Source organism: Melitaea cinxia, chromosome 6 (genome assembly GCF_905220565.1).
Source record: "Melitaea cinxia chromosome 6, ilMelCinx1.1, whole genome shotgun sequence".
NCBI lineage: Eukaryota > Metazoa > Arthropoda > Insecta > Lepidoptera > Nymphalidae > Melitaea > Melitaea cinxia.
The window spans coordinates 2,906,428-2,921,527 of NC_059399.1; the positions used below are offsets into that span (position 1 = coordinate 2,906,428).

The window sequence follows — 15,100 nt, forward strand, 5'->3', positions numbered from 1 at the left end:
GTTCATATCTTTATTATAACCAATTAAGCACGTATTATTTAAGAATATTCAAGTGTCATCAAATATTGCTTGATTTATCGCATAATTAAGCGATTTAAGCGCTAAACGGTCAATGTCACGCTTGAATAACTCACGTGCTGATACAACGCGATTTGATGCAAAATAATTTATCGACATTTGTTGTTATATAGAAGAAAAAAAAAACAAAATTTTTATAAACATAATTTAAATATTTATAAAGGCTAATATTAAGGAAGGCTAAGATGTTCAAAAAACAATTAACCAATTTGCATAATCTGATACAAACTGTGTATTAGCCATAACTGTCCTCTATTAACTAAAAAGCCGTTATTATAAAATGGTCCAAGCACACTCTTAACTGCGTTCCTTGAAATATTTTTGAAAGGTTTCACCAATCCTATTTTTAAATTTGACTTTGTTTAAATGAACAAGCTACTTTGATAGACTCGCCCGCATGATACCTTCTGTGTGCGCGTAAGCGCGGTTATAAGTTACAATAAAAACATTATACGAGAAAGAATTGTTTTTCTTTATATTGTTCTTTAGTTGTATGCGATAGTTAGTAGTAAGAGGAAAGGATACCGGCCGACAGTTTTCTCCCTGGGTAATGACACTAGATCAAATATTTTACAAAAAAAAAAAAAAAAAATTGGCATGTCTTGGGGAGAAAATAGTCTACTACGAAATGCTGTTTTGGTCAATAATTATCTACCTAAAACGGTCTGAGCTGCAGTTGTCCCTTTCTTCTCTTGGGGCGCGGCGGCAGTATACAGCGAGACAGGAACATTTTATTCATACCTATTTTTCAAGTCTCTCAGGTACCTTTCGTCTTAATATTTCACTTCAACGATTTTTTTTTGTGCCAAGAAAAATAGTTTTGGACGGCTATGCAGAAGAAAGTTTCCAGAGTAGCACGTTTATTAAGATAAAGTAAAATTTAAAAAGGATTAGGAAATTTTTTCACGTGTATCGTGATCTGTAACCCCTACAAAACCCCATCATTTGAAGGAACACAGCAGACGAAGAACCGTATAATTCAAAATTTTTAATTCATTAAAAAAACTGTTTCTATTAACTTTTTTGTCTGATAAGCATTTTTTATCAGAAATTAATTCTTTGATGAATGTATTCGATGTACGCTAAAAGCTTACAAAACCGTTTTTTTTTTTATAACTTTCTAGAAATATATCCTATATTCACCATCAATCAAAATAAATTTTTGTGCTTTTTCTGTATACGTCACAAGATATATTTAAAATTTAACACTAGCTGAGCGACGTTCAAATCGTGAAATTGTTTAATCGGTGACCGCGTATAACCTGTACAAAACTACATATCACATGGCCGACTAGTGTACCAGGCCGTTTCTCTGTCTCGGGTAACCGTTGACCGTCTGTTCGATCTTCTTCGTTGGACTTACTTCTGGTACAGGTTCGGTTTTGGCTTTCTTCCCGGGCTTCGGTGAGAGGTACGCTTTATAGAAGAACTGGGCGAAAAGGACGCAGTATGAGAAGTACATCGCCATCGATAGCTTGATGTTTATTTGGCTGATGTGGCAGGTGTGGGGGGGCGCGGTGGTCATATAGTTGTGGGCCCAGATGTTGATAGCGCAGCCGACTACCATCTGCGACAGTTGAAGTACGGTGATCGTCATAGCGAGCATCTTCGGCGGGTATTTGCCCATGCTGACGAGAGCGTAGTACGAGTACATCACGCTGGAAGAATCAAACAAAAAAAAAATCAAATAAAAGCTTATGTTATATTTACGATTACACTACAAAACAACCATTTATCAGTCTGATATTTCTATTCGAAATAAACGAATCCAAAATTAGTAGTTATTAGTTGAGATGCAACAGATCGTAAAGACCTATATAACCTCCCGCTAACTAAGCTAAGTCAATCAAACCTTACGTAGGTGATAAACATTGTAAGTCCCCGTTGAAACAGACACTTACTGATAAATGCCTATATACTGCTTATAATACGCTAAATAACTATCCAACGAGTAAAAAGGTAAATACCTCCGAGGTGATTGTGCTAGCTGGATATACTTCAAGGTTTCGTTAAGTATAATTAAACAAAAATAACACATTTACATAAAATAATTTGATAAACAAGTTGAATCGTCCAGTTATAATTAGTCTTTATACTCTATGATTATAGGGGGAAATCAAAACGCATGTTATTTTTATATAAACTAGCTATTACTGCCTGCCTACCTGCGACATTGTTTACTTGACACTTGATATTATAGGAACTTTGCATTTTGCGGGGTAACATTAGCCTGTCACTCTCCGACCCCTAAAACTATAACTATGCCAGACATGTCGACCCTTGCTCTAAAGCAAAACAAACCTATCCCATCTATACAATGAATAAAATTGGAGTGTCTGTTTGTAATATTAAAAAAATCGCTTTTTACTAAATGCATACGGACGTACACGGTACGTATACCAAAATAACATTTTTTTTTTAATTTTTGCCTGTCTGTCTGTTTGTTCCGGCTAATCTCTGAAACGACTGGACCGTCTTTGACAGGACTTTCACTAGCAGATAACTGATGTAATACTGAAACTGAACAATATTTTTTTTTAATTTCAGGCGGACGAAGTCGCGGGCGCAGCTAGTAAACTATATATTTGTCGGATAAAAGCCTTGTTCTATTCCAGCAACTTTAACATATTTCTTTGTCAAATTTGATCCATATCCGCTTAATCGTTTTGGCTTGATTTAGTCAATAATAACTTAATATTTCAATTATATAATTATTCGCAACAATTATTGTAATAAGATAACAATATATTTTCGCTTATATTACATATATCGACCGGGTCATAAATGTACAACACGTGAACTCTGGCTGATTTTTAATTGTATTTACTTTTCAAAGAGATAAAAAGTAAATATCATAAATTAATTAACTCTCGGGTTATTATACATATAAATACATACGGTTCACCAGGGTTAGGTGTGAATCTCCTCACGAAACATTCCCTTCATTTACAAATGATGTTTACTTAATAATTTTCGTTTCAAAGTTATAAATTAAATACTTATAGTTAAATTAACCTTGTTTTAATTTAATACAAGTTTTAAAAACAAGATTTTTTTTTATTTCGGACCGTGATATAACTTCCAATAAAAATACATATTATGTAATTGATTGATAAACATTTGAACCTCTAGCTGCGCCCAGCGGTTTCGTCTTTGTAGTTTCCGATCCATAGTAACATACCAAAGTAACATAAATCCACCCATCTATCCATTAATCCTCACAAACTTTTGCATTTATAATATTAGTAGGTAAATCTAAATATACTTTAAACATTTCTAGGTTAAAATTGCAAAATGTATACCGAGGCGTATTAAAAATATTCTAAACGTATTCAATTAGAATTTATCCGTGCAGTTTAAACGTACGAAACGAGACGGAAAAATGAAACTCAGCGATGAAAAGAAATGTTTCCGACGTTAGAACGGAAGAGCTTGCTTATTTTTTTATTAATTTTATTTAAGAGTTATATGAATTTGACGTTATAAATTATCTTACTCGTTATACTTGAAATGTTTCATTCTTGATTCAAATTGTTTCGAATCTTTCGTTATTAAATACTTTTTGTATTGAGATGAAGTCAATGGAGCAAATCAATATGTATTATTATACAAAAGAGATTAAACTTTTTCTTTCAATTTGAATTGCTAATTGCTTCGATATACATTTATAAGAAAGTAGACTAAAAAGATGAAGAAAAAAAAAACGAAAAGTTTTATTTAATACATATAGGATCAAAACTTGGTATGCTATCAATTAAAATATATAGCCCTACATAACATTTTATTTGAACTAATTGCGAAATTGCTAACGAAATTGATTTCGAATTGGAAATGATGCTATGAAAATTTGCACTTCGGCAATTTAGTGAGATTAAATTTCGCTATTAAAGGCGTTAAAGGGTCGTTATTCGAGCCCTTCGAGTAATTCTCTTTACAGTCTAATTTAATTAATTAATTATCATACTAAGTACCCTATTACCTTATATATTCTGAATGAGAAATGTCAAAAAACCACAATTATACTCCACAGATGGTTAATAAAGTTAAAATGTAATAGTTAAAATTTTTAAAATATACATTTAACAGTAAATGTTGATTAGATAGAATCGCTTTGCCAAATTGGATTAAATTAACATTTTGACAATGTTTCTACTTCGCATGTTAATTTGAATAATTATCGAACGTGTCGTCGGAATAACTTACAAAATGCTAATCTGTCACACACGGCACGTAACTCTCACACAATTTTCGATATTAACTTTCGCATGAATCGTCACATTGAATAAGATGGATGTTTGTTACTTTTTCACGGTATATAATACCATCAGCTTCCGATAAAATTTGGTATGTATCTAGTGAAAATCCCGGATTAACACTCTGATGTTAATGCCGGATTTCGACTTTGTATTTAATCCCGAAATCTCCGCGAGTCTGACACTTATGCGGCCAAGCCGTTGAGCAAAACAATACACAAGTAATAAGGAGGTAGTAATTTTCTATAACGTGACTTAGTCTTCGAGCAAAGGTCTTGAATTTAATGTGCGTCAAAATTAGCTCATTAGCCTACCTAATTAGGACTAAATTTAGGTGTTCTTCAATTACCTGTGAACGCAGTAGTTCATTACGACGAACCAGCGCGCGGATGAAGTGTACTCAGTGAAGGAGAACCAGGTGTACAGTAGAACGGTGATGTGGTGGTACCAGTGCAGGAAGATGAGTGGCTTCTTGCGCAGAACTATAAACACCGTATCGCCAAGCTCTGGCAGCTTCGACAGCACGAACATCCACGTCCAGAACCCTGAGACTTTATCTTGTTCTATGAAACTGAAAAGATAAGAAAGAAACATTAATGAATGTATTTGATTTTAGTTTTTTTTTTTTTTTTTTTCTATGAAATAAACGATTCCATAGTGGGATGCAGTGGTCTACTAGATCGTTCAATAAGTCCCGAGACTAACCTGGAAATGGCGCATATATTAAAAACTCTTTTGATTTTTAAAAAGTACTGGCTATCAATACAAGAATATGTGTCAAATTTTGAAAAATGGAACAATAAAATTATTGATTTTGAAACATTTAAGTGACGCTACGGTTGTAATTTCGATACAATGGAAAAAACGAGTTTCGCGTGTTGATAAAACATTGTTTTTTAATGGGGAAAAATACCGTTGAAGCACAGCAATGGCTTATAAAATGTTATGCAGGATCAGCTCCCTCTAAAGCAACCATTTGTCGGTGGTATGCCGACTTCAAACGCGGTCGCATGGACACCAATGATGGGGAACGCTCAGGTCGTCCAAATGAAGCAGTGACTCAACAAAATATTAACCAAGTCCTCAAAATCGTATTGGAAGATCGGAAGGTAAAAGTGCGAGAGATAGCCGAGATAGTGACGATTTCAGCTGGTAGTGTTTTCACTATTTTACATAAAAATTTGGCCATGAAAAAGCTTTTTTCTAAGTGGGTGCCGCGTTTGCTTACAACTAATCAAAAGGAACAACGTATCAATGATTCAGAGCGATGTTTGGCGCTGATGAATCATAATAAAAAGGATTTTTTACGTCGGTATGTAACAATGGATGAAACCTGGATATACCACTTCACTCCGGAATCCAATCGGCAGGCAGCGGAGTGGAGAACGGCTGGTGAAAGCCGCCCGAAGCGTCCAAAGACTCAGAAATCGGCCGGTAAGGTTATGGCGTCTATATTTTGGGATGCGCATGGAATACTTTTCATCGACTACCTTGAAAAGGGGCAAAATATAAATAGTGACTATTACATGTGCTTATTGCAGCGATTGAAGTACGAAATTGCTGATAAACGGCCTCACATGAACAAAAAGAAAGTGGTGTTTCACCAGGACAACGCGCCTTGTCACAAGTCCGTGAGAACGATGGCCAAAATTAACGAATTGGGCTTCGAATTGCTTCCTCATCCCCCTTATTCGCCAGACTTGGCCCCCAGCGATTACTGGCTGTTTGCAGACCTCAAAAAAATGCTTCAGGGTAAGAAATTTGACTCAAATAGTGAAGTTATCGCAGCAACGGAGGCTTATTTTGAAGCCAAAGACAAATCGTTCTACACACATGGGATAGAAAAGTTAGAAAAGCGTTGGAGGGACTGTATCGCTCTTGGAGGAGACTATGTTGATGAATAAAAATTAATTTTATAAATAAGACCTTTTTTTAGTACTTAGTCTCGGGACTTATTGAACCACGTGTTATATAAATAAATCCAACATTGGATGTTATGTTCAGTCATTATGATGTTGGACGATAGTCTAGTCTAGTCATTACTAGATGAATATTAGATGGTACGTTACCACAATTATACATAAGTTCAATACAGACTGGACATACAGAGAATTTCAACTAAATACACTAAATTCCATTTCCAAACTATACAGTATGGTACAACTACTGTGCGTAATTGATTGCTTTTTGTATACACCTTATATTTAGTATTTAACTTAGAGATGGCATTTAGTTTATGTGGTTTAAGTTAAAACTACTCGTTTGTATCTATGTATATACATTTATGTCCTACTTTCATTGTTACTATAAAACTAGATTTATTTAAGAGCGATTTTAATTCAACAAACTATTAAATTATACACATAGGCTTTTAGGTTAAGTTTTTTTTTTTTTAAATTCAACTCAATGTTACAGAAGTACTGCGAGAACTTCTATTGTTTCGTATACAGAAAACGTCGCACTACTTGTATTTCAACTAAAACGAGTACTTATTATTTATGAAAAAAACTTTTTCAATGATGCAAAAATGACGCACTTGTTAATAAATGATGCAGTAATTTAATATGTTATCCTATTTGTATTTTGTCGTCACATGGTTCTGGCATTCGGAAACGGTTTTTTTAGAATATCTTTTTGTAACCACACCATAACATCTAGTGACATCAGTGACCTGAATAGCTCTTATGTAACAGTAAATAAACAGTTCTTATCTAATAATAATACCGTTTAGGAATGATCAAATTCTCGAAGAAACGCAGTTTGTGTAAAAACGCAAGCAATTTTCTTAAGTGTTCCATCTCGTTGAGTATTATTTACCATATTATTGACATTATACAAGCAATACAGTTTTTTTTATTATTTTTCATTGTAAAACAATGCAACTAATAAATTCGCGTGAGTTGACATGAATAATATGCTTGGTTCCTTTTTTTATTAACAGGTAGTTATTAATATAATAAAATAAAAATAAATTAACTGTACTGAAATCCATCCCACAGCTGGGCAAAGGCTTTATCTCCATATAGATAGATACACAGAATAGTAATGGCCTGTCAAAACTTTACAAAACAATAAAGGAATGAAAGTACTCCGCATATATGCAGATTATAAAATTTCTAATCGTAACGCCTAATAATAATATAGGTTTAGCCATAACTACATATATTAAGACCTATACACAAGAACATAAAAGTAGTAAACGTAAAAGGAAAAAAATGTCATACATATGGAGATGCGAAATATTACGCGAACGAATGCCGTTCGACTGACCGATAGACGTAGAAAGTGGTGCGTTGCATAACGTCGGAACCACAAAAACTGAACGAACAACATCAGCCGAGAAAAGTTTAATTAACACACTTGTGCTGGCGATGAATGAAAGTGAATCCAATGCGTAAAAGTCTAATATTAAAAGGTAAGAATGATACTCGTTGAATTTCAAAACATGCAAAATCGAGTACTAATTTTACAACAAATTTGTATAAATCTAAAAATCGTGTTATCACATAGATTTTTTTATAAAGTAACAGAAATATTAATAGTAAAAATAAAAACTTCGCCGACTGAAACTACTGATAAATCGATGTATGAAATGATTAATGTGTCCCAGCCGACTGGAGTTGTGAATGTTGCCAAAACTAGCATCATGACCTACAACTACGTACATTCATAAAAGACCCGCAGTAATGTTTAAATTCACTAATGGAATAGACGAATTTAGCAGCATTCATGAATACGTTTAAACGAATCTCTATTCTCAGTTCGACTTTGACCCTGACCGTCTCTACACGTTCTTGAAATAATGTTCAATCGACATTAAGGGGGGTAAAAGACTACGTAATTGGGACGCCTGAATATATAATGTAGTTTAATGAAGGTATTTACACATTGGGTGAAAATTCAATAGGTGCTCTAGATGGGAACAGCGTTAAGTCTGATAACGCTTTTACAACAAATCTTTAAAATTGTACTGTTTCAGGGATTTGTTACTTTAGTCGTAATACTTAAGTTATGCTTAGGAGTGTTAAGTGGATTGTATTTGATTCTTTTAGTTTTCTTATCTAATAGCTAATTTAAAGGTGAATGTTAAGATTTAGGTAATTAAGATCAGGTCAATTGGCAAAAAAATATATAAATAAATAAAAAATCTATAGAAGAAGAAAAAGATAAATTATGCGCGCAAAAATAATGGATAAACATTAACCTAATTGACTTTCGAATAGATTTATCTAACTTTTTACTTACGCAGGATCAAGATAAAACGAAAGTTTTAATGTTTATGGTAGAGTTATAATTAGATACTTATAAGATCAAGAGATCGGGAGGGCCAGCATATGCATCATCCAACACCAATAGAAGCAGTGGTCAAATATGATATTTGGTCATTGCTTGGGCTATTTATTAGCCTTCATATTCTGAAAGGAATACCTAATAGTGTAGACGTTTTATAAGCTATACTGTAAAATATACGGCAAAAAGAAAATTCTTATATTGAGCAGCAATTTCGTATATCCTTCGATGATATTCTAAGTGAGATAAGACTTAATTAACTTATTGTAATAAAGAAAAAATGCAGTACTCTTTAAAAAAAATCATCATTTTGAAATTCCAGCTGCTTCGACTTCCAGGGCAAGATCTAAGGCAAGCGCCTATCTAAGGTCGTAGAAGAACATCTTGGCAAAAAAATCTACGCCAATGGTTTGCGAAAAGCACCCGCTCGTTATTCAGGGCCACGGTATCAAGGATTCAGGATCAATTGGCCAAAATGATCGCCGGACTTCGTGAGAAGATGGCACTTTAAGAAGAAGAAGATTACAAAATTAGTAAATACGATTATCATGAAACAATTATGTAGGAAAATTTGGCTTATATTGTTTAAAAGAGGATAGACAGAATAAATTGTCTTTATCGGTTATAAATTATATATTTTAACCACGCAAACGCGTATGTACACCTGCACATCATTCCATAAATCTCTTTCAATTCTTCATAACACGCAATTAAATACAAATGAATTAAATGCTAAATGCGATTTCCACGCCGCTATTAGATGAATAATACATATTAATATTATTCATATTATTCATACTGTTTCAAAACGTTAGAAGAAAAATACGTGTGTACCTACTTTGACTTGATCTAACGAAGCTATGAGCGTCAACGAGTTGTCACTTCGAGTTGACCAAATATTTGATTAGCGTTATTGCCACAACAAGTTCACAATTTATTTAGTGAACCACGTAAAACCGAGCTATTATTTACTATTTGACCTCTCAAGGACGTGTTTACTTTTATGCAAATCATACTAATTAGGCAATATTTAATTCAGAGGAGTGGAAACTCCTAAGACTGGCAAGTGCAAACTTGCTACTCTTACTTTATATGAGTTTTAAGTGACTCTACATTATTTTTATAAGGATATTTACTTTTAATTTTCACGCTATCAAATATAATTATAATTGTAACGTAGATCTTTATTTTTCTAATCTGATGTTTAAGGAAAGAATACATGTTACCAAGTCATCGCCGCGGGCCCGTAATATATATGCAGAATTAGAGTAAGCGATAAACGCGTTGCCGACTTAGAAGAACGAATGTCCTTATAATTTCATTGTTGATTACGGATTTCTCATTAACCGTACAAAGGGTAGCTAAGAGCGATTGTTTACTGATTTTGGGGTAATGTTAGGGTATATTGATTGGTATCTCTTTGAACCAGTATAACAACTGTAGACAAATAGCTACAGTCAGGCTGTAATCTACATCTTTGGCAAAACCTATTAGTTTGTTTAATTTTAATTCACGCTTTTTTTTTTCTTTTAATAACATAGTAGTAAAGAAAAAAAACTGACTAGCTCCCGACGTCATGTTATAGACTGGTACTCGTCTTTACTTTGGACTATTGTTGCTCAGACAAATAGACTAGACTTTTCTAACGATTACCATTTGTTATCAGATCTGTATTTACAGCGTGGACGGTAGACTTGTGTTAGAATATTGAAACGTAAAATATATTTTCATTCTTACTACAATAATACTCATAGAACGGGCTTTTTTGAATTCTAATTACTGCACATACATTAAACTTTAATCTGTACAATATTGGCAGTCTAGTTTTAATTTAGTCACAAAAAAAAAAAAAAAAAAAAAAAAAAAAAAAAAAAAAAAAAAAAAAAAAAAAAAAAAAAAAAACCTATAAAGTTTAGGCGTAAGTCCGAATAGAGCACATATTTTATAAAAAAAAAAAAAAAATCTGAGCTATAACGGTATAGAGTTAAACATAATTTTACTCAGCCCGTCTTAAATGTCAAATGTCTTTCATTTCTTTAACAATGGGATAAAACGGTATGTACATTAATATAAGTGGTACGTACACAATGTAGGAACGATACCCTTCTTGCTCGTTGACTTACATATCTTTCTGATTTAGATTTATATGCTTGAATATTTTATATAGGTTACAATTTTTATACCTTTTAATGTGCTGTCTTTCAATATATATAAAAGTAAGCCTATGCTTTTCAATATGTTATTGTACTCGTATATCTTATTCTTATTTATTACATTTTCGTGTCACAATGTTAGTCACCATACTCCTCTGAAACGGCAGGACCGATTTTTATGAAATTTTGTGTGCATATCGGGTAGGTCTGAGAATCGGCCAACATCTATTTTTCATACCCCTAAGTTATAAGGAGGGGGGAGTAAGGGGTTTAATAACATATATGGCAAAAGAACGTTTGCGGGGTCAGCTGGTAAATATATATTCCATTAGCAATGTCGTATTATGTATTAAAAATATTCGAAAATTATTTAATTTGAAAAGTATGAAAACTTTTTTAATGTCGACTTTTAAATCGACTAACACGTTCGCGTTGAGAACTTGAGACTACGTTTAGGAAAAGAACATCGTGCTATATAATAATGTACATATATATTATATGACTTATGGTGACAATAATTTTTAACATAGTAATTTTTTTAGAAAATATATTTTACAATATACAGATTTCGTATAAAATAATTCGTACATAAAGGATGTATATATGAATATGTTTAAAAACCTTTTAGTATTCAAGTCTAGAAATCTTAGATCTAAGAAAATTTAATACCTTACGTACTTTTTGTATCATGCGAAACCCTACGATAAAAAAAATAAAAACGGTCAAAATTGTTCTTGTTAACTTCTTACTGGTTTATAAATGCCTCTTCTCCAATAAATAAATAAATAAATAAATAATTTGAAACCTAATCCCTACCCGACCCCAAAAATAAAAGTATAGTAGTAAAAATGTGTGTACAATGCAAGGTCAATATTAAGATCAGACTAAAAGGATCAATATTAGATTAGATCAGCTTTACGTGCTCTCAGAGGTACAGTGAGGCGACTGTTTCAATGACATTGACCATGGAGACGAACGTGATAGTGCGTCAATGATAACGGTAAAATAATCACGCCACGCTTATTATACAATTCCCAGATTTAATATTATCAAAGTCATACGACTTTAGTTAAAACAAATACTATGTATTCATAAAATAATAATAAACATGTTTATGTAACACATATGGTTGTTTGTTCATAAGGTAGCTTAATAAGTTGAGAATAGACTAGTTACAAATATAGAAATAACAATCTATATATAAAAATTAATTTTTAACAGACTCCAAAAAAGGAGGAGGTTCTCAGTTCGACTGTATTTTTTTTTAATGTTTGTTACATCAGAACTTTTGACTGTGTGGACTGATTTCGACAATTTTTTTTTTTTTTTAATTGAAAGGTAGTGTGTGTCAATTGGTCCCATTTAAATTTATTTGAGATCTAACAACTACTTTTCGAGTTATATCGTGTGCGTTTTTACTTGACGCTTTTTTCGTCGATCTACGTTGTATTATACCGCATAACTTTCTACTGGATGTTCTGATTTTGATAATTCTTTTTTTGTTGGAAAGTAGATATCCCTAGTTTAGTACCATGATAAGGAAACCAGGATCTGATGATGGTATCCCAGAGAAATCGAGGGAAACTCTTGAAAATCCGCAATAACTTTTTACCGGGTGTACCGATTTTAATAATTTTTAATTTAATCGAAAGCTGATATTTATCATGTGGTCACATATAAATTTTATTGAGATCTGATAACTACTTTTTGAGTAATCTTTGATAACGCGTAGTTACTTGACTATTTTTTCGTCGATCTACGTTTATTACTCATCGATGTAATTGAAGTCGTTTTTTTTTTAGTTTGCAAGCAAACACAATTATTGTCTGTATGTCCTTTATAGTATCGTAAACTATGCATTTGATCATGTCATGATCTTCAGCAAAGTGTTGTGCATGAGCCCACGAGGGTTTCTGAGTTGGTAAGACCGAAAAAAATAAAAAACTACTACTATACTTTTATACGTATGAAAGACATTTGAGTAAAAACATTTCATGTCATGTTTATCTCTACGTTCATTATAATTATTAAAATATTTTTTTAAAACATATTCCTAAATTTACAATTACACAATTTTATATATATTTTAATTAAGAATGTTAGATATCTAGTATCCGATGACCTTAAAACATATTTCACTTTTATCATCTCATTAAATATTACGAAACTACCAGTATCTCGTAGTTTACACGCGCAAATTGCGTGAAAAATAGATATGTATCATCTACTCGTATATGATACATACATATACATATATATATATATATATATATATATATACTAGCTGACCCAGCCACGCGTTGCTGTAGCTCAGTAATTATAATTTATTAAAATATATGTAAATTCCATATTCAAACGCGCCATTTATAATCTAGAAATAGAAATACAGCGCCATCTACCGGATATCTGTGCAACTAAGATACTAACCCGCCATCGTATAGAAAAATACTACCCTATCTCCCAAGTTAGACTAAATTACAGATGCTTACAAAATTTCATAAAAATTGGTTCAGTAGTTTCGGAGTTTAACGCTAACAGACATCGTGACACGAAATTTTTATATTCATATCTATAATATATATAAACGCGAAAGGTCATTCATCACGAAATCTCCGAAACTATAACACCTTCAAACTTGAAATTTGGCAGGTAGGATCCTTATAAGACGTAGGCATCCGCTAAGAACGGATTTTACGAAACTCGACCCCGAAGGGGGTGAAATGGGGGTTGCAAGTTTGTATGAACGTCCTATGATTTTGAAGTAAGAGACTTGAAATTTAAAATGTATGCTCTATAGATAATGAGAAGGAGTCCAAATAATCTATCTTTAGAAATCAACTCCCTTTTGGGGTTAAAACGGGGGATGGTAGGTTTACTCACTCACCACGAAATCTCCGAAACTATAACACCTAAAAACTTGAAATTTGGCAGATAGGCTCCTTATAGGGCGTAAACTTTCGCTAAGAACGGGTTTTACGAAATTCGACCCCTAGAGGGGTAAAACAGGGGTTGGAAGTTTGTATGAAAGTCCTATGTTTTTGAAGTAAACGACTTGAAATTTAAAATGTATGCTCCATAGATAATGAGGAGGTCTCTAAACAATGTATCTTTAGAAATCAACTCCCTTTCGGGGTTAAAACGGGGGATGGTACATTGACTCATTCATCACGAAATCTCTGAAACTATAACAGCTACAAATTTGACGTTTGATAGGTAGGTTCCTTATAGAGCGTAAACATCCGCTAAGAACAAATTTTACGAAACTCGACCCCTAAGGGGATAAACGGGGGTTGGAAGTTTGTACGAAAGTCCTATGTTTTTGAAGTAAGAGACTTGAAATTTAAAGTGTATGCTCTATAGATGGTGAGAAGGTGTTGAAATAACGTATATTTAGAAATCAACTCCTTTTTGGGGTTAAAACGGGGGTTCGTAGGTTGACTCACTGATCACGAAATCTCCAAAACTATAACACTTACAAACTTGAAATTTAGCAGGTAGGCTCCTTATAGATCGTAGACATTCGCTAAGAACGGATTTTACGAAACTCGACCCCTAAGAGAGTAAAACGGGGGTTGGAAGTTTGTATGAAAGTCCTATGTTTTTGAAGTAAGCTACTTGAAATTTAAAATGCATACTCTATAGATGGTGAAGAGGTATCCAAATAATGTATCTTTAGAAATAAATTCTCTTTTGGGGTTAAAACAGGGGATGGTAGATTGACTCATTCATCACGAAATCTCCGAAACGAGCTACAAATTTGATATTTGACAGGTAGGTTCCTTATAAGGCGTAGACATCTACTAAGAACTGATTTTACGAAACTCGACCCTTAAAGGGGTAAAATGGGGGTTGGAAGTTTGTATGAAAGTCATATGTTTTTGAAGTAAGAGACTTGAAATTTAAAATGTATGCTCTATAGATTATGAGAAAGTGTACAAATAATGTATCTTTAAAAATAACCTCCCTTTTGGAGTTGAAACGGGGGATGGTAGGTTGACTCACTCATCACGAAATCTCCGAAACTATAACGCTACAAAGGAGGCGGGCGAACGTCCATAGAAAGTTGGGCCTGAACGTTACATTGATGATTTTAGTGTTATTCTATAGAAACTATCGTCCTTTATCAAATACAGAACATTTTGAATAAATCCTTCATGGGAGAAAAAAGTTACAAGATGACTTTGTTTAGTAAAAAATAACCTCAAATCGTTATAGTCACTCAGTACTTGTGTTATTTAAAGTACAATTACACGATTATGGACACCTACGGTTCAATGATAAATCATGTTTATTACAATTGAATCTATGTATTTGTTATTTTTCATT

General features: G+C 33.0%; 1 protein-coding gene across 1 annotated transcript; it reads right to left on the reverse strand.

Moving 5' to 3' along the window:
* Positions 1-209: 209 nt before the first annotated feature.
* On the reverse strand, positions 210-4,898 carry LOC123654183 (elongation of very long chain fatty acids protein 6). The gene is made up of 2 exons (XM_045590106.1): positions 4,681-4,898; positions 210-1,736 (listed from the first exon to the last, which is right to left on the reverse strand). Exons 1-2 carry the CDS (start codon positions 4,860-4,862, stop codon positions 1,370-1,372), a joined length of 549 nt encoding a protein of 182 aa, XP_045446062.1. The 5' UTR covers positions 4,863-4,898; the 3' UTR covers positions 210-1,369.
* Between the last annotated feature and the right edge of the window lie 10,202 nt (positions 4,899-15,100).